At 39.0% G+C, this 21,177-nt stretch overlaps 1 protein-coding gene across 1 annotated transcript in view; it reads right to left on the minus strand.

The window, feature by feature from the left end:
- Window positions 1–2,523: 2,523 nt before the first annotated feature.
- The window catches only part of frmpd3 (FERM and PDZ domain containing 3), a 181,610-nt gene continuing 162,956 nt past the window's right edge, over window positions 2,524–21,177 (minus strand). Inside the window, exons 16-18 of the mRNA XM_080773906.1 lie at window positions 9,388–9,523; window positions 6,966–7,853; window positions 2,524–6,472 (exon numbers count right to left, since the gene is read on the minus strand). Of these exons, the coding sequence (XP_080630032.1) occupies window positions 3,633–6,472; window positions 6,966–7,853; window positions 9,388–9,523 (3,864 nt within the window). The 3' untranslated portion in view covers window positions 2,524–3,632. The remainder of the gene's footprint in view (window positions 6,473–6,965; window positions 7,854–9,387; window positions 9,524–21,177) is intronic.

Genomic DNA, 21,177 nt, shown 5'->3' on the forward strand with positions numbered 1-21,177 from the left:
TTTAATACTACATATAGGCTACTACTGTAAAACAATGGTTCTCAAACATTTTAAGAATGTTTTACTTTTACTTGGACGGTCCCTCATGACTCTACACAGCAGACCGGTGTAATATAAGGCCCAAGGGTCCATTTGGAACCCCCAAGGGTCCCTGAACCCCACCACTTTGAGAACCACATCTGTAAATAAATGTATTTTTTGTATTTATCAGTTGAAGGTCAACTATTTTCTGACAAACTACTACTACTTGCCTACTACTATTAGCCTACTAGTAGCCTATACTACTACTAATAATAATAATAATAATAATGCATATATACAATGCATTATATTACTCCACTTTCTGAGTCGAAGTGATATTTATTTTTGTTAAATAAATATATTCCTATAGTATTCATAGTATCATAGTATTTAGTTATTTTAGGAACAGACCACCTGGTTTATCTCTAGGCTACCACATGCAATGTCATTGGCACGTTCTCTGAAAGGTTCTTTCTTTTAAATCTCCAATACACTTTATTGCTCTTAAAACATGAGTTATTTATACACAGACAGAAGACCACAGCGAAGACAAGATTATTGACAGTAAATAAAGACAGACATGAATCAGTGCACATGAAGAAATTAAACAATGGATTAAGCAATGAATGACAATGTCCCAATCGTGTGAATGACACAGACAACTGAACAATGATAACCACGGAAAAAAACTGATGTTTGTCATAAAATATGAGAGAACGTAGCCTGAAACTTGTTCTTATAAAAATAAACAGGTCCCATGCTTTTATAATCATATTATACTCTTTAAAATATACGTTCTGCTATTAGACTCTATGTTACATTACTACTATAAATAATTACCTTACTGACATGTTTTGTACAAAACAGTGAAGCGATAAATCTTCACATCACAATTGTTGGATGTTTTTAAAAGTGTTTCTATCTTTACTATAATATTTACATTTCCAGTGTAGAATAATACAGTACGTCTCTGTGTACAATGATAACCATTTCAAAACATAGTATTTTCCACTTTTTTGTGTTCTTTCCACTTTGGAAGTTGGAACTGGAAAATAATCTTTATAAACAGTATCATTCATTATACCGCCATAGTACTTAGAAAACGATTGTTCTCCTTGACGGAAAGGTAGAGCCTGATTTATACTTCGTCGTATGACGGAGAATAAATTAGGCATAAGTAGGCAAAAACATGCAGTACAGAGAAAGAGTTGTCAGCAAAGACACAACACTGTTAAAAGAGAGTTCCTATACAAACAGCTTTTATATTGTGCGTGACAGTGTGACTGTGTGTGTGTGTGTGTGTGTGTGTGTGTGTGTGTGTGTGTGTTTGTGTGTGTGTGTGTGTGTGTGTGTGTGTGTGCGTGCGTGCGTGCGACAGAGAGAGAGAGACAGAGAGAGGGAGGGAGAGAGAGAGAACCCAAAACAGCAGATGAACAACAAACCTAATACTATACTATAATAATACATTGTGATAAAAATCACTCAAGTCTTACAACTTACATGATTTAAAATCTGCAAAAGACAGTTTGGATAATCTATTCAGTTATATTGTTTCTCTTTCTTTTTTGCTACACATACATGATTAGCATTCCTCCACCAAACTCAATGTCCAATTCCTAAATCAAATGAGCTGGCTTGGTTTATAATTAATTCATGGCTGGTCCATCTGGAACTCTGCTTACAGGTGTGAATCTCTACTGTTACAATTCTGTTCTCTGCTCCCTTTATATCGACACTATTACTGTACATTATATTCGAAGCCATACTAAATGTTAATCTCTCCTGTGAATTTACATTATATTGATAATGCAATACTAAACTATCAGATGTCAAATTTCAAAGTACCCATTTTGATGGTTCAGAGGCGACACATCAGGCTTTGAAACATTTTATACGTAAAACATCTCAATGCACATTGATCATGATCAAAGATCTTCTCAAAATAGCCTTCCAGGGTATACTCCCAATTTACCCCATCTGTGTCATTTTAGATTTTAGCTATATAGGAACATACGTTTTTCAAAAAAAATAAAAACAGTTTTTCAAATACAGTAGATACCAGGTCTTAATGGGTTAAAGAACACCTTTTGTACATTATTATGTTATGCGAATTCCCCTCAAGTTGTTTGATTTACCACCGAGTGTCCCAGAACAGCTTCTTTTAACAGTGTATTCCGCATACGATTGCTTAAAATTAAATTAATACTTTGTCTTAAGACCATGTCGTTCATCAAAAATGACAGATTTTCAACCTAGAAAACCATGACGCATGTGTACCGCACAACAAAACTGTAAAACACCTGTGATTGGGCTCCATGTATAACAGGATGAGAGACAAAGATTTCAGACGGGAAACAGAGGTGTTAGTTTTATTAAAATACATAGAAAACTACTTTGTGTGTTTCTTAAATATTTGCTTAATTGGCACAATGTATAACAGCACATAGAAAGCAAAACCGTATATATATCTGAAAACCTGAATGATAACATAGGATCCTAGGAAACAGCTAAGTTTCTGCCTTGATATGATGACGTGTATACCGTACATAAAACTAGCAATGTGGACTGAAGTGAACTTTTCAGCAGCAGTGTGAATAAAAAACATGTGATTGGCTATTAAAAGATACATTTCAATGTAGGCGCATATTTTGGAGGTTGTGCAAAATCCTAGAGCTAAGCACTTGCAAAGTGAATCGGTATTTAAAGGTGTAATAATTCACAAAGTGTGAGATGCAAGTAGAGCTCGTTGACCAGTTGTGTCACTCATGTCATGTGCGTGTGAGAAATACAAGTGTTGATATTCTTGTATATGTTGACAGCTGAAGTAAGGCGAATCCTTCACCCTCTACAGTGTGTGGCATCTGATTCTGCTACATTGCCTGCCCACGTTCGACTACGTCAAGTGAGTGAATGGGCCAGTATAGTCTGACACCGTGAACGATATTCAAAATGTTGCTTCAGTTTGTCAGATACTGTAAATACATCCAACAGACATCTGCATCTTGTGTCACAACAGTTAGAAAAAAACCACACACCACCATCTAACCAATCAACGCTTTGGACGAGCTAATTCACAGAAGTCGGTACTTGACGAGTACTATCTGCAGTATTTTTGCCCGGAGCACATATTTATGTCTGACGATTTGTTATAATCTTTATATTATTTTCTTTGTAATCAATATATTTCAAATATTACTCTCATGTTCTCCACAAAAACAAATTTATATTATTTTCTAAGAAGAGACAACCCAAATATACTGTACATTACATATAAATCCATATATCATAATGAATCTTGAAGTGTGAATGTTGAGGTGGTTAGCCCTCTATCACCCAGTCTGTTGTGGGGGTCCTTAATCTTTTGTGCATTAGTTCCATGTATGTCCTCTTTATCAAAACAAAAGACGCACTAGCCTACCACAGTGCCTGTAAACATGAAATGGAACAGCTGCATTGCAAGTTTTATAGACGTCTTGGGGATGAATGTTTGTACATCCTGTAAAAAATGTAAACAATAAATAAGTGATGGGTTTGGAGGGAGAGTGCCTGCCCACTCACTCAACTGCCATAAGTTCTATCATTGATAAGTGTGTCAGTTGGGAGTTTTATGTTTACTGGGCAGGCAGGGTCTTGATGGGTCTGGTGAGGGAGCTCATGTTATGGGTGGTGGAGATTTGAGGGCTCACTGTCTTGGTGGGCAGGCTGCTGGAGTGTCCCATCGACTCCTCGGCTGCACGTAGAAGCAGTGTGTAGTTGATCGCCACCTCTTCAACCTTCCTCAACAGCTGAAGCCTTTGCGCCTCGGAGCGGACACCTCTGACCAGTTTGATGAAGGTCTGAGTAAGTTCACACAACACCTGGAAGCTGGCTGTGACCACTGCCAGCATACGAGTGGGGCTCTTCTCGACGCTCGCCACTCGGCGGCACGACGCCCGGAACTCTTTAAAGTGCACCGCCAGCTCCTGCTTATACTCTGTGATCCGCGAGGGCTGAAGCCGAGCTTCATAGTCGTTTTGGGGACTGTTGGCGCATTGCCGCAGGATTGCTAGCAACTCGTTAGCGTCCAGCTGGGCATTTAGGAAGCCATCAGGCAGACTGAACGCCTTCCCCTGCAGAGCCTGAACTCGTGCCAGGCTCCCCTCCAGCGTGCCGCAGGCCCGGAGGTCAATCTCCTGCATCTGAAGCTCCTCCTCCTCCTCCTCCTCCTCCTCTTGCTCTTCTTCCTCCCCGCTGCAGTCCTCCGCATTGAGAACCTGCAATGTTTTGCTGACGACCGGCAGCGTACGGGAGTCCAGCTGCATGCCGGGGAGGACCTGCAGGGGAATGGAGTAGGAGAGCTCATCCTTCTCGCTGCTTTCATCTGCCGATTCACACTTCCTGTAGCAGAAGCAGAATGAGCAGCATTTCTCCCGTTCGTCGCTGTCCTCACTGGGCAGCGTCAGGATCACCTCCCCGGTTCCCTCTCTGCTGTCACGCAGAATCTCCTCTCCCTGAATGAAGAACACTCCCTTCCTCCCCTTGCCCTCTGCCTGGTGAGACTGAGTGTGAACAGGCTCCACAGGAGTTGGAAGCCTCAGACCTGTGGCCCTCACTCGTTCCATCTCCTTTTCTAGACTTTTGGCTTTAGGTTTCACCTCGGCATATACAGGCGTGCTGGCACTGTTATCCACCTCTCCAATGCTGTATCGTCTCTGGAGCTTCTTGTACTGCGGTGCACCAATGCAGTCTGTCTGGGAGGCGCATGTAGGCAAGCAAGAGCCATGCTCTCCTCTCGGCTCTCTGGACTCAAGGCTTGTAGAGCGGATTCGGGTTGTTTTGATCTCTAAGGTCTGGGGTCTCTTTGTCCCACCCGGGGTGTGGGGGACTTTAGATATTGCAGGAGGAGTCTTTGAGATATTTCTCTCTCTGCCTCTGTGCTGTGTTTCTGTGGTGGAGCCGACCGGTGTGTCGGGTAGACGCATGCCTCTGCACATTCTCTTACAGTCACAGCTCCGTCGCTGCTCCCTAGAGAGACCCGGGGCCTTCAGGACAGGGCTGGTGCGTAACTGGCAGGAACAGGGGGTACCGGATGGGACCGGCGAGGATCCCTGAGGCACATACTCTCCCTGGGACGACTTGGGCTTTAGTAGCTCCTCTAAGAACTCCAGCTCATACTGACGGACCTTCTGCAACTGAGCCCGCCGCTCGTCCGTCTCTCTGCGCATCCTGGCTGGGAACGTGGCGGAGAGGAGATTTCTGAAGCTCAGAAACGGCACGCTGCGCTGGGACTTCGACTTGCCACTGCCGTGCTTCTTTGAGTCACCAGCGGGGAGAGTGGAAACTTTATCAATGGTGGTGCTGGGGTGTGTGGGGTCTTCCAAAATAGGTAATGATTTAGCTGGGGCTTTCTGTGGCTCAGGGTGTACTATTGCCTGCTGACACTCGGCCTTACCATCTGCGCCTTCTCTTCTTTCCGATTTCACAGGCATGTGAGGGGGGTACTTGGTTTGTATTTGAGGACTTGGTTTAGCCATAGCGGGGTCAGGTCCTCCCCCTCTCACTGCGGTATCTTTGCTGCTTGCCAGTTGAAGGCTTTTGGCTCTGAGGCGCTCGTCGTCTGTGGGCGAGGAGGACTGAAACACCACTACCTTCTGAACTTGTGGGTCCTTCAGTCTCAGCTGAGGAGCAGGATCCACCCGTACCGGGCATGTGCAGAACAGATCATCAATTGGCAGAATTTCTTTAGAATTTGAAGGCTTCATGGTCTCACTAGAGGCAGTCTCGGCATCTTGGCACATGTTAGAGGGGCAAATCTTGGAAGAGGCAGTTCTTTCCACAGGCAAGAGGATTGGTAAGGCTTTATTGGTTGGGTCAACACTAGGAGAAGCAGTTTGTTTCCCTTTTATGCCATCGGAAAGGTTTGGACTCAGTTTGTCCCCAGAGGAACTTGACAACTTCTGATCGTTGTTGACTTGGGCTGTTGGTGATGGATCAGTCACTTTCAGTTTTCCAGGTGACTTAGCAGAGGATTCGGGGGTGTTGGCTTTGGTGGTTTTGTCGGTTTGATCGGCTTTTGCTTTCAAATTTGCCGTCTGTTCATTCGGAGCAGGACTTCGAGGTTTTCCTTGCTCCCTTACCACAGCGACAGTTGCGGTCTCTTGATTGGGGCTGACTTTCAGTGGAATCGTCTTGCTGAGTATCACTTGCTTGGGGGTACAGCCGGCACGAATCTGACCCATGGAGAAGGCCCCGGTCCCTATGGTCTGGGCAGTGCAGCCAGGGATAGCCAGGGGGAAGTCTCGGCGGCAGAGGATGCGGTCCTTGTTGATGTGGTGGGCCAGCAGGTAGGCCTGGTTCTGGTGCTGCTTCATGGCTGACACCATTTCAGAAACATCTGTCAACTCTGAGGAGTTGGTCTCGTGGCCCGAGTCCAGTGACGACTCAGGTGTAATAGCAGCGAGCACAATCAGCCCTGAGGATAAAAGGAGACACAACTCACTATTAGGGTTATCAAGAAGCAATAAATATTAATGACAAAGCAGCAATTTGGTTCTGTTTTTAATTAGGTCCTAACACTGTTTAAAATAAATCAAGTAATGTCAGTTACTTCCTCCTGCAACAAAAGTAATTGCCGTGACCAAGCTAGTAGTGCTATTTCTATATAACATTAAAAGGTTGAAGGGAGAGTATTTGTTTGCTATGCTATTGATCAACAATCAAGCTCTCCTCTAGAACACCAGTGTTCTCAAACCAGACATTTACTTTCCATGAAAGAAAATCGTTACTTGCAAAACAAGTACACTTTCATTATCAAAATGTGCTTACTTGCCGTCAATCTGTTACACATTATTCAAAGAAACTTCATGTATTATGTTCAAAGTAAAGACATTTAAATAACATTGGATTAGTACTACTGTTAAGTCTGTGAGTGACGTGAGGACCATGGCTTGACTCAGACTGTTGACCTGCAGTCTGTGCTGGCTGCGACGGGTGATGAGGGAAATCTTCAGAAGCTGCCAAGGCTTCCAGCGCTTGCAAGGTGGACACTAGAGCATCATCAAGCTCTTGGGCATGATCGCGCACTGTTCTGGTGGCTACATTATCGATTAAAGTCACCGGGACGGCTTCCTTAGCCTTGGCCACCTGCCCGGAGGCTGCCGCCGGACTTGCACCAGTCCGAGCCTTTCTCCCTCTCTTGGGGTCATCCTCGTCTGAGCTGTTGTCCCTGAAGCCAGGCGGAGGGGCGGCGATAGCAGGTTGGGGCGGTTGTAGTTTCTCTCTGTTGGTTGCCTCCTCCTCCTCCTCTTCAATGCCTGGAGGAGGTAGGGCCATGAGGTCCACAGCCGCCATGTCGCGGGAGGCGCAGGCGTTGGAGCAGTACTTCCCCGAACTACCGCTGCTGTTTATTGGCAACGATATTCCCTCTGCCCTGAACTTGGCCTTGCATGAGTCACAGAAGTACCGCAAGGCTTTCTGGGACTGACCCAGCGTTTTGGCCCGGCTTCTAAAAGCTGCGTTTTCCACCGCGGGTTTCTCCGGAAGGCCAGATATTTCTTCCGTACTCTGCACATTAGGGTCAGACTTGGTGCGTGGCCGCCCTGTGGTCTCCTGGGAAATGAAGTTCTGGTTGATGTCGAGCTCCGCTTCAGCCTGCGTCTGGAGCTCCAGGAGATGCTGCTGTTCTCGCAGGTGGACGTGACACAGGCCCAGGTGCTGAGGCTCTGCCGGAACAAGGGCTCTGGATGACACCGGGTCCCGGTGCGAGGAGCCCTCCCTCTCGTCTCCTCGACGCCCTCCCCCAGACGACCCTGTGGCCCCAGAGCGTGGATGGGTGTGGTGGGAAGCTCTGTAATCTGAGGACAGAACGGTCAGAGCAGTGGAGAGTTTGAGTACTTAAGATGTACTGGGAATGGAAGCTGTTCCAGATGGGATGCAGAGGTGACAGCTGGTGGCCTCATGGAGCATCGTTTGTTATTTCAGAGATGGATGCTGGAGGTTGAAGGTTTGTTTGGTTTTGGAGGGTTAGACTGGAATGTGATGAGACGGAATGATGCAAACTCTTCTTTTACAGTAGCTGGACCAGTGGTGGAATAAGTACTTAAGTAAAAGTAACAATAAATTCAGAAATATAAGTAAAAGTCCTGCATTAAAAAGTATTGGCATACAAATAGACACAAGTTGGTACTTAAGGTTGGTAATCACTAAGTAGTCACTACTCAGTATGGATGCAGAATGTACGAAAATAGCAGATCTACAAGTTCACAATGCATCTCAACATAACAAACTGTGAGCTTGTATATTAGAATAGACAGTATAGAATAGGGCTTAATTGGTTAATGTATGTATGCTTATAATAATAATCTAAATCTAGAAAGTTTAACATAAATATAAATAATTGTAGTGTGTAGTGAGTAAAAAATACGTTTGCCTCTGTGATGTACTGTAGTGAAGTAGAATAATTGACATACTAAAACAAAGTAAAGGTACCTCAGAATTGTACTTGAGTACAATACTTGAGTGAATGCACTTAGTTACTTTCCAGCACTGAGGTGGGTCACTCACAACGACAAGCAGATAGTATTGTTGCTTGACCACACTACTGTTTGTGGTCAAAGACAAAGAGAGAACAGAGTGGTACGGTATTTTCATGAAGTCCTAATGTGGAAAGCGGGAAGAGCAGCACCGTTCCGCATGAGTCAGCATGGATATGGGAGGCATTATGGGATGTTTCCATGGTTACAGGTGGCTTGTAATGGTTTCATTGGAGATACAAATGGGAAACAGGCCACAGTCCAGTAGATCGGTCACAGATAGATTAGAGACGTTCGTCAAGCACTGAAAACATGCAGTATTGAAGATGACATAATCGATATGAAGGATGTTGAAGGCATTCATTATCAACCTTTCATCTTTAAATTTAAGGAAAATATCTTATGGTTCTCTGAAATCACAGTGTTCTGTTTAAGCGCTGTGTCACATCGCTAGTTCATGGAATACAACATATTTTTTATAAGCATGGGCAATGTGGTGAGGGCTCTTGTGTGTTGTATATAATCAGGGAAGGCAAAAGGAATGCTAGCACACCAACACCATCAATACAAGTCATGTCATGTTAAAAAAATAATTCTGCCAAGTTTCAACTGAAACAATTATTTTCCATGACACGCTTTACAGATGTGATATATCTGTAGTAAACTTTCTCAGCCTGAAAAATCATCTTGTATTCATTTTGACTTCCGCACATGACTGGATTACATGACTTTTTATATTTATAGACCATACTTAATAGATATCTTTATTGTGATTCAACATAAGAGCACACATAATTTTTAGTTTGCTTATATACAATCACAACTTGATGTGTGTGAGTGTCAACATTGTACACACCTGCCTTGGTCATCTGAGACTGACCAGGTGTCCGGAAGTAGATGGTGCGCTTGGGGTCCACAAACAGTTTGTAGTATCCAGAGATGAGACAGGCAAAGTTGCTAGCGTCCGGCCACTCCATAAGCAGGACCAGGGGCTGCGGGGGCGGGCAGGGAGGGGGATTAGGAGACTATTTTAGGGGACAGGCAATAAGCATTGCCTGCACTCATTGTAAAGACATCAAAACAAAACGTAAGCATATCGTTGGATGATCTTGTGTCGAATTGTGCAATCGTAATGTAAACACAGTGGTGGAAACAAAATGCATATAGGGCTAATAAAATGCACTCAGGACACATGTGTCCTGAGTTAAATGGTGTGTTAACAAAATAAACACTGTTGGAGCAAAGACTGTGTGTGGACTACTCCTTCACTCATTGCAAAGACATCAAAACGAAATGTAAGCCTATTGTCGGATGATTGTGTATCAAATTGTGCAATCATCATATACACGGTAATAAGAAAACATGTTTGGTGAAGGTAGTTTCAGTGATAGCCTCGGAAACCCAGATGTTTTTATTTGTTAAAACAAAAAAAACAAAAAAATAGTTATCAGTAACTTGGGTCTCCTCGTCTCTTCGGCTTTTTAGTAAAGAGAAAATACATTCTCAGGTGGGTTACAGATTTAATCTAATCAAGCCTCGCCTGATTAGATTAAATCTGCAACCCATTTAGCATTTCCATTTTGTCTGCTCACTTTTTGTCTGCTCACTTTTTGTCTGCTCACTTCCAATTTGCTTATCCAACCCGTATGAGTTATCTCTCCTGATTGGATTCAATCACGACCTGAACATGTATTTTCTATTTACTGGAGAGCCGAGGAGGCATGGAGACCCCTTTAACAGAACAAGGGACTCTATACAGAAGCAATGCTTATTAGTGTGGTTGCCCAACAGGGCAACCAGACTCTTGTAATTGTAACACTTTATTCCACTTATTATTGTGGGCTCGCCACAGCGAGCACACAATAGGTATCCACAGTCTATATTTATTCCAATTTCCGCCACTTTTTTCGGTCACCTACTACTTCCACATAATTTATGCTAGAATTTTAGTTCAAACTTCAAACTGTTCAGCTCTTTGCAGTGATGTGTGCTTGTATTTTTATTTTTACAAAGTTTTATACTTTTTATACTTTTTAACTTTTTAACTTTTTTTTACATCCTTTATAATGAGAGTCGATGGAAGAAAGGTCCCATTTTTCACAGTTAACGTTTTTGAGCTCTTATTACTCCGTCATACTTTCACTTTGAAACTTCATTCAAACTTTATAATGTTCATCTATCTTTGAACTTTCATTGGTGAAAAAGTTTTTTTGAAAAAGTTTATACTTTTTAAAATATTTAACTTTATTTATAGTTTTTTCCTGCCATTGACTTTGTATGGGATTTATCTCTAAATCAACCTCACTTTTGCAGCCTCATTACTCTGGCATACTTTGTCGTAGAAACGTGATTTAAACTTTAGAACGCTCACACGACTCTGGACTTTTTCGTGGTTCAAACCGTATTCGAATACGTTAAACGGTTTTTCCGAAATCGCAGTTCAATCGCAGGCCGTTTCGCGTAATTAGTGCCATTTTAGAGTGCGGCTCTTCTTTGACTAGAGTGTGGAAACTGAAATTCTTTCCTTGAAAATTTACCAAACAAATTGTCGTCCCGGCCAAAGTATTCATTTTACACGCATGTTCTTTGGTCATTTTGTAGCCACACATGTCCTCTTTCACACAATGTGACCACCAAAGCACAGAGACATACAGAATGTGAACTACGGCCTTTTAAGTGACACAAAAACAGCAAATCTGCTCATTGACCTCCATTGTATAATTCTTACGAGGATATTATCGCGCAGACAATTCTTAACTCGCTCTTATAACCACATTTTCAATCGTACCAACACCACAATCGCACATGGTGTACGTCAATATCTCAGGCCACTCACAGCGAAAAAAATATTTGCATTCGACTTTTACTTTTTGCGATAGAGCAATTTGTTCGGGCATAGTTTTCCCCCATTCAGAACCATTCTAATCTCCCAGTCATAGTACTGGCATAGAACTTGGAAGTCTTTTACTTCCACAGCTGAGACATATAAGGGCTTAATTACAGGGCTGACATTAAAGTTACAAGATCTCAATGAGTTGCTCTGTGATACCTTGTGAGCTTGTAGGTCTGCTATTTGTGCAATTAGGCTAGACACATGCAAGTGCACGCACGCACGCACACACACACCCTGTCTTCGCACGCACGCACGCACGCACACACACACACACCCTGTCTTCCTATTGGCTGGCCTTTACACAGCTCTCGCGCGTGCACGCACGCACGCACGCACGCACGCACGCACGCACACACACACACACCCTGTCTTCGCACGCACGCACGCACGCACACACACACCCTGTCTTCCTATTGGCTGGCCTTTACACAGCTCTCGCAAGAGCACGCACGCACACACGCACACACACACCCTGTCTTCCTATTGGCTGGCCTTTACACAGCTCTCGCAAGCGCGCGCACGCACGCACGCACGCACGCACGCACGAAAAAAAATTATTATTTTTTTTTTTTTCAATATTTTTTAAAAAAATTAAAAAACTGAAAAAATTGAAAAAATTAAAAAAATTGAAAAAACTGAAAAAACTGAAAAAATTGAAAAAAATTTAAAGAAATTGAAAAAAATTGAAAAATGAAAAAAAACTGAAAAAATGAAAAAAACTTAAAAAAATAAAAAAACTTTAACTTTTTTTTTTTTACTTATTAAGAAAAAACTAACTTTTTTTTTTTTACTTATTAAGAAAAAACTTTAACTTTTTTTTTTACTTATTAAGAAAAAACTTTAACTTTTTTTTTTTTTTACTTATTAAGAAAAAACTTTAACTTTTTTTTTTTTTTTTACTTATTAAGAAAAAACTTTAACTTTTTTTTTTTTTACTTATTAAGAAAAAACTTTAACTTTTTTTTTTTACTTATTAAGAAAAAACTTTTAAAAACACTTCTACAACTTCCACATACTTTATTCCGCTTTATGCAGTTATTTATGCTTATTCTTTTTACACATTTTTATACATTCTTTTTTTTTTACTTTTCCTTCAGCTTTAATACATTTTCTACTGTACATTATATACATTGCGTCTTTTGGCGAGCCCACACAGTTTCCGTAGGGAACTGCTTTCTAGTTATTGTGGGCTCGCTACAGCGAGCACACACTAGTTATTGCCAGCCTATGTTTATTTATTGTGGGCTCGCTACAGCGAGCACACACTAGTTATTGCCAGCCTATATTTATTATGTTTCTTTATTCTGCCGCTTTTTTTGGCACCTAACTACTTCCACATACTTTATGCTAGAAATTTAGTTCAAACTTCAAACTGTTCAGCTCTTTGCAGTGATGGGTGCTTGTATTTTTATTTTTACAAAGTTTTATACTTTTTATACTTTTTAACTTTTTAACTTTTTTTAACATCCTTTATAATGAGAGTCGATGGAAGAAAGGTCCCATTTTTCACAGTTAACTTTTTTGAGCTCTTATTACTCCGTCATACTTTCACTTTGAAACTTCATTCAAACTTTATAATGTTCATCTATCTTTGAACTTTCATTGGTGAAAAAGTTGTTTTGAAAAAGTTTATACTTTTTAAAATATTTAACTTTATTTATAGTTTTTGCCTCCCATAGACAATGAATGGGATTTATCTCTAAATCAACCTCACTTTTGCAGCCTCATTACTCTGGCATACTTTGTCGTAGAAACGTGATTTAAACTTTAGAACGCTCACACGACTCTGGACTCTGGACGGTTCAAACCGTATTCGAATACGTTGAACGGTTTTTCCGAAATCGCAGTTCAATCGCAGGCCGTTTCGGCTAATTAGTGCCATCTTAGAGTGCGGGGCCTCTTTGACTAGAGTGTGGAAACTGAAATTCTTTCCTTGAAAATTTACCAAACAAATTGTCGTCCCGGCCAAAGTATTCATTTTACACGCATGTTCTTTTGTCATTTTGTAGCCACACATGTCCTCTTTCACACAATGTGACCACCAAAGCACAGAGACATACAGAATGTGAACTACGGCCTTTTAAGTGACACAAAAACAGTCAATCTGCTCATTGACCTCCATTGTATAATTCTTACGAGGAAATTATCGCGCTGACAATTCTTAACTCGCTCTTATAACCACATTTTCAATCGTACCAACACCACAATCGCACATGGTGTACCTCAATATCTCAGGCCACTCACAGCGAAAGAAATATTTGCATTCGACTTTTACTTTTTGCGATAGAGCAATTTGTTCGGGGCATAGTTTCCCCCCATTCACGGCCATTATAATCTCCCAGTCATAGTACTGGCATAGAACTTGGAAGTCTTTTACGTCCACAGCTGAGACATATAAGGGCTTAATTACAGGGCTGACATTAAAGTTACAAGATCTCAATGAGTTGCTCTGCGATACCTTGTGTAGGTCTGCTATTTGTGCAATTGGCTGGCCTTTACACAGCTCTCGCAAGAGCACGCACACACACACACACACCCTGTCTTCCTATTGGCTGGCCTTTACACAGCTCTCGCAAGCGCACGCACGCACGCACGCAAAAAAATGAAAAAAAGTATTTTTTCCAAAAAAAGTATTTTTTCCAAAAAAAGTATTTTTTCCAAAAAAAGTATTTTTTCCAAAAAAAGTATTTTTTCCAAAAAAAGTATTTTTTCCAAAAAAAAGTATTTTTTCCAAAAAAAGTATTTTTTTGAAAAAAAAGTATTATTTTGAAAAGAAAGTATTATTTTGAAAAAAAAAGTATTTTTTTGAAAAAAAAGTAATTTTTTGAAAAAAATGAAAACTTAAAAAAGAAAAAACTTTAACCTCTTTTTTTTTTTTTACTTAAAAGAAAAAACTTGAATTTTTTTAATAAAGATTTTTTTTTTTTCATTTAAAGAAAAACTTTTAAAAACACTTCTACAGCTTCCACATACTTTATTCCGCTTTATGCAGTTATTTATGCTTAAACTATAGTTTTTCCAAATGTTCATACTTTTTTTTAACTTTTACTTCAGCTTTAATACATTTTCTACTTTTGTTTACAATATGCTACAGTCCCGAAATATTGATTATGGATTTAGACCACCAATGGGAACACTATTACTCCGGTCCCCGAGTTTCAAACTTGACACGGCAAAAACTTTATACATTGCAATTTATGCGAGCCCACGCAGTTTCTACAGGAACTGCCTTTCTAGTACTTCTTATGTTTCTTTATTCCGCCGTTTTTTTGACACCCTACTACTTCCACATACTTTATGCTAGAAATTTTGTTCAAACTTCAAACTGTTCAGCTCTTTGAAGTGATTGTGGCTTGTATTTTTATTTTTACAAAGTTTTATACTTTTTATACTTTTTAACTTTTTAACTTTTTTTAACATCCTTTATAATGAGAGTCGATGGAAGAAAGGTCCCATTTTTCACAGTTAACTTTTTTGAGCTCTTATTACTCCGTCATACTTTCACTTTGAAACTTCATTCAAACTTTATAATGTTCATCTATCTTTGAACTTTCATTGGTGAAAAAGTTGTTTTGAAAAAGTTTATACTTTTTAAAATATTTAACTTTATTCATAGTTTTTCCCTCCCATTGACAATGTATGGGATTTATCTCTAAATCAAGCTCACTTTTGCAGCCTCATTACTCTGGCATACTTTGTCGTAGAAACGTGATTTAAACTTTAGAACGCTCACACGACTCTGGACTCTGGACGGTTCAAACCGTATTCGAATACGTTGAACGGTTTTTCCGAAATCGCAGTTCAATCGCAGGCCGTTTCGCGTAATTAGTGCCATTTTAGAGTGCGGGCCTTCTTTGACTAGAGTGTGGAGACTGAAATTCTTTCCTTGAAAATTTACCAAACAAATTGTCGTCCCGGCCAAAGTATTCATTTTACACGCATGTTCTTTTGTCATTTTGTAGCCACACATGTCCTCTTTCACACAATGTGACCACCAAAGCACAGAGACATACAGAATGTGAACTACGGCCTTTTAAGTGACACAAAAACAGTCAATCTGCTCATTGACCTCCATTGTATAATTCTTACGAGGAAATTATCGCGCTGACAATTCTTAACTCGCTCTTATAACCACATTTTCAATCGTACCAACACCACAATCGCACATGGTGTACCTCAATATCTCAGGCCACTCACAGCGAAAAAAATATTTGCATTCGACTTTTACTTTTTGCGATAGAGCAATCTGTTCGGGGCATAGTTTCCCCCCATTCACGGCCATTATAATCTCCCAGTCATAGTACTGGCATAGAACTTGGAAGTCTTTTACGTCCACAGCTGAGACATATAAGGGCTTAATTACAGGGCTGACATTAAAGTTACAAGATCTCAATGAGTTGCTCTGCGATACCTTGTGAGCTTGTAGGTCTGCTATTTGTGCAATTGGCTGGCCTTTACACAGCTCTCGCAAGAGCACGCACACACGCACACACACACCCTGTCTTCCTATTGGCTGGCCTTTACACAGCTCTCGCAAGCGCACGCACGCACGCACGCACGCACGCACGCACGCACGCGAAAAAAAAGTATTTTTTCCAAAAAAAGTATTTTTTCCAAAAAAAGTATTTTTTCCAAAAAAAGTATTTTTTCCAAAAAAAGTATTTTTTCCAAAAAAAGTATTTTTTGAAAAAAAGTATTATTTTGAAAAAAAAGTATTTTTTTGAAAAAAAGTATTATTTTGAAAAAAAAGTAATTTTTTGAAAAAAATGAAAACTTAAAAAAAAAAAAACTTTAACCTCTTTTTTTTTTTACTTAAAAGAAAAAACTTGAATTTTTTTAATACAGATTTTTTTTTTTTCATTTAAAGAAAAACTTTTCTACAGCTTCCACATACTTTATTCCGCTTTATGCAGTTATTTATGCTTAAACTATAGTTTTTCCAAATGTTCATACTTTTTTTTAACTTTTACTTCAGCTTTAATACATTTTCTACTTATGTTTACAATATGCTACAGTCCCGAAATATTGATTATGGATTTAGACCACCAATGGGAACACTATTACTCCGGTCCCCGAGTTTCAAACTTGACACGGCAAAAACTTTATACATTGCAATTTATGCGAGCCCACGCAGTTTCTACAGGAACTGCCTTTCTAGTTGTGGGCTCGCTACAGCGAGCACACACTAGTTATTGCCAGCCTATATTTATTCTTTATTCCGCCGCTTTTTTTTGGCACCCTACTACTTCCACATACTTTATGCTAGAAATTTAGTTCAAACTTCAAACTGTTCAGCTCTTTGCAGTGATGGGTGCTTGTATTTTTATTTTTACAAAGTTTTATACTTTTTATACTTTTTAACTTTTTAACTTTTTTTTACATCCTTTATAATGAGAGTCGATGGAAGAAAGGTCCCATTTTTCACAGTTAACTTTTTTGAGCTCTTATTACTCCGTCATACTTTCACTTTGAAACTTCATTCAAACTTTATAATGTTCATCTATCTTTGAACTTTCATTGGTGAAAAAGTTGTTTTGAAAAAGTTTATACTTTTTAAAATATTTAACTTTATTCATAGTTTTTCCCTCCCATTGACAATGTATGGGATTTATCTCTAAATCAACCTCACTTTTGCAGCCTCATTACTCTGGCATACTTTGTCGTAGAAACGTGATTTAAACTTTAGAACGCTCACACGACTCTGGACTCTGGACGGTTCAAACCGTATTCGAATACGTTGAACGGTTTTTCCGAAATCGCAGTTCAATCGCAGGCCGTTTCGCGTAATTAGTGCCATTTTAGAGTGCGGGCCTTCTTTGACTAGAGTGTGGAGACTGAAATTCTTTCCTTGAAAATTTACCAAACAAATTGTCGTCCCGGCCAAAGTATTCATTTTACACGCATGTTCTTTTGTCATTTTGTAGCCACACATGTCCTCTTTCACACAATGTGACCACCAAAGCACAGAGACATACAGAATGTGAACTACGACCTTTTAAGTGACACAAAAACAGTCAATCTGCTCATTGACCTCCATTGTATAATTCTTACGAGGAAATTATCGCGCTGACAATTCTTAACTCGCTCTTATAACCACATTTTCAATCGTACCAACACCACAATCGCACATGGTGTACCTCAATATCTCAGGCCACTCACAGCGAAAAAAATATTTGCATTCGACTTTTACTTTTTGCGATAGAGCAATTTGTTCGGGGCATAGTTTTCCCCCCTTCAGAACCATTGTAATCTCCCAGTCATAGTACTGGCATAGAACTTGGAAGTCTTTTACTTCCACAGCTGAGACATATAAGGGCTTAATTACAGGGCTGATATTAAAGTTACAAGATCTCAATGAGTTGCTCTGCGATACCTTGTGAGCTTGTAGGTCTGCTATTTGTGCAATTGGCTGGCCTTTACACAGCTCTCGCAAGAGCACGCACGCACGCACACACGCACACACACACCCTGTCTTCCTATTGGCTGGCCTTTACACAGCTCTCGCAAGTGCACGCACGCACGCACGCACGCAAAAAAATGAAAAAAAGTATTTTTTCCAAAAAAAAGTATTTTTTCCAAAAAAAGTATTTTTTCAAAAAAAAGTATTTTTTCCAAAAAAAGTATTCTTTTGAAAAAAAAGTATTTTTTTGAAAAAAAGTATTATTTTGAAAAAAAAGTATTATTTTGATAAAAAAGTAATTTTTTGAAAAAAAAGTAATTTTTTGAAAAAAAAGTAATTTTTTGAAAAAAATGAAAACTTAAAAAAAAAAAAACTTTAACCTCTTTTTTTTTTTTACTTAAAAGAAAAAACTTGAATTTTTTTAATAAAGATTTTTTTTTTTTCATTTAAAGAAAAACTTTTAAAAACACTTCTACAGCTTCCACATACTTTATTCCGCTTTATGCAGTTATTTATGCTTAAACTATAGTTTTTCCAAATGTTCATACTTTTTAAAACTTTTACTTCAGCTTTAATACATTTTCTACTTTTGTTTACAATATGCTACAGTCCCGAAATTTTGATTATGGATTTAGACCACCAATGGGAACACTATTACTCCGGTCCCCGAGTTTCAAACTTGACACGGCAAAAACTTTATACATTGCAATTTATGCGAGCCCACGCAGTTTCTACAGGAACTGCCTTTCTAGTTTATTCTTTATTCCGCCGTTTTTTTGACACCCTACTACTTCCACATACTTTATGCTAGAAATTTAGTTCAAACTTCAAACTGTTCAGCTCTTTGAAGTGATTGTGGCTTGTATTTTTATTTTTACAAAGTTTTATACTTTTTATACTTTTTAACTTTTAAACTTTTTTTTACATCCTTTATAATGAGAGTCGATGGAAGAAAGGTCCCATTTTTCACAGTTAACTTTTTTGAGCTCTTATTACTCCGTCATACTTTCACTTTGAAACTTCATTCAAACTTTATAATGTTCATCTATCTTTGAACTTTCATTGGTGAAAAATTTGTTTTGAAAAAGTTTATACTTATTAATATATTTAACTTTATTTATAGTTTTTCCCTCCCATTGACAATGTATGGGATTTATCTCTAAATCAACCTCACTTTTGCAGCCTCATTACTCTGGCATACTTTGTCGTAGAAACGTGATTTAAACTTTAGAACGCTCACACGACTCTGGACTTTTTCGTGGTTCAAACCGTATTCGAATACGTTAAACGGTTTTTCCGAAATCGCAGTTCAATCGCAGGCCGTTTCGGCTAATTAGTGCCATCTTAGAGTGCGGGGCCTCTTTGACTAGAGTGTGGAAACTGAAATTCTTTCCTTGAAAATTTACCAAACAAATTGTCGTCCCGGCCAAAGTATTCATTTTACACGCATGTTCTTTTGTCATTTTGTAGCCACACATGTCCTCTTTCACACAATGTGACCACCAAAGCACAGAGACATACAGAATGTGAACTACGGCCTTTTAAGTGACACAAAAACAGTCAATCTGCTCATTGACCTCCATTGTATAATTCTTACGAGGAAATTATCGCGCTGACAATTCTTAACTCGCTCTTATAACCACATTTTCAATCGTACCAACACCACAATCGCACATGGTGTACCTCAATATCTCAGGCCACTCACAGCGAAAAAAATATTTGCATTCGACTTTTACTTTTTGCGATAGAGCAATTTGTTCGGGGCATAGTTTCCCCCCATTCACGGCCATTATAATCTCCCAGTCATAGTACTGGCATAGAACTTGGAAGTCTTTTACGTCCACAGCTGAGACATATAAGGGCTTAATTACAGGGCTGACATTAAAGTTACAAGATCTCAATGAGTTGCTCTGCGATACCTTGTGAGCTTGTAGGTCTGCTATTTGTGCAATTGGCTGGCCTTTACACAGCTCTCGCAAGAGCACGCACACACGCACACACGCACACACACACCCTGTCTTCCTATTGGCTGGCCTTTACACAGCTCTCGCAAGTGCACGCACGCACGCACGCACGCAAAAAAATGAAAAAAAGTATTTTTTCCAAAAAAAGTATTTTTTCCAAAAAAAGTATTTTTTCCAAAAAAAGTATTTTTTCCAAAAAAAAGTATTTTTTGCAAAAAAAAGTATTTTTTCCAAAAAAAAGTATTTTTTCCAAAAAAAGTATTTTTTTTAAAAAAAGTATTATTTTAAAAAAAACGTATTATTTTGAAAAAAAGTATTTTTTTGAAAAAAAAGTAATTTTTTGAAAAAAATGTAATTTTTTGAAAAAAATGTAATTTTTTGAAAAAAATGAAAACTTAAAAAAAAAAAAACTTTAACCTCTTTTTTTTTTACTTAAAAGAAAAAACTTGAATTTTTTTAATAAAGATTTTTTTTTTTAAACTTTTAAACTTTTAAAAACACTTCTACAGCTTCCACATACTTTATTCCGCTTTATGCAGTTATTTATGCTTAAACTATAGTTTTTCCAAATGTTCATACTTTTTTTTAACTTTTACTTCAGCTTTAATACATTTTCTACTTTTGTTTACAATATGCTACAGTCCCGAAATTTTGATTATGGATTTAGACCACCAATGGGAACACTATTACTCCGGTCCCCGAGTTTCAAACTTGACACGGCAAAAACTTTATACATTGCAATTTATGCGAGCCCACGCAGTTTCTACAGGAACTGCCTTTCTAGTTGTGGGCTCGCTACAGCGAGCACACACTAGTTATTGCCAGCCTATGTTTATTTATTTATTCTTTATTCCGCCGTTTTTTTGACACCCTACTACTTCCACATACTTTATGCTAGAAATGTAGTTCAAACTTCAAACTGTTCAGCTCTTTGAAGTGATTGTGGCTTGTATTTTTCTTTTTACAAAGTTTTATACTTTTTATACTTTTTAACTTTTTAACTTTTTTTTACATCCTTTATAATGAGAGTCGATGGAAGAAAGGTCCCATTTTTCACAGTTAACTTTTTTGAGATCTTATTACTCCGTCATACTTTCACTTTGAAACTTCATTCAAACTTTATAATGTTCATCTATCTTTGAACTTTCATTGGTGAAAAAGTTGTTTTGAAAAAGTTTATACTTTTTAAAATATTTAACTTTATTTATAGTTTTTGCCTCCCATAGACAATGAATGGGATTTATCTCTAAATCAACCTCACTTTTGCAGCCTCATTACTCTGGCATACTTTGTCGTAGAAACGTTATTTAAACTTTAGAACGCTCACACGACTCTGGACTCTGGACGGTTCAAACCGTATTCGAATACGTTGAACGTTTTTTCCGAAAT

Source organism: Protomyctophum bolini (assembly GCF_963924005.1).
Source record: "Protomyctophum bolini genome assembly, chromosome: 10".
In the NCBI taxonomy this organism is placed as follows: Eukaryota; Metazoa; Chordata; class Actinopteri; order Myctophiformes; family Myctophidae; genus Protomyctophum; species Protomyctophum bolini.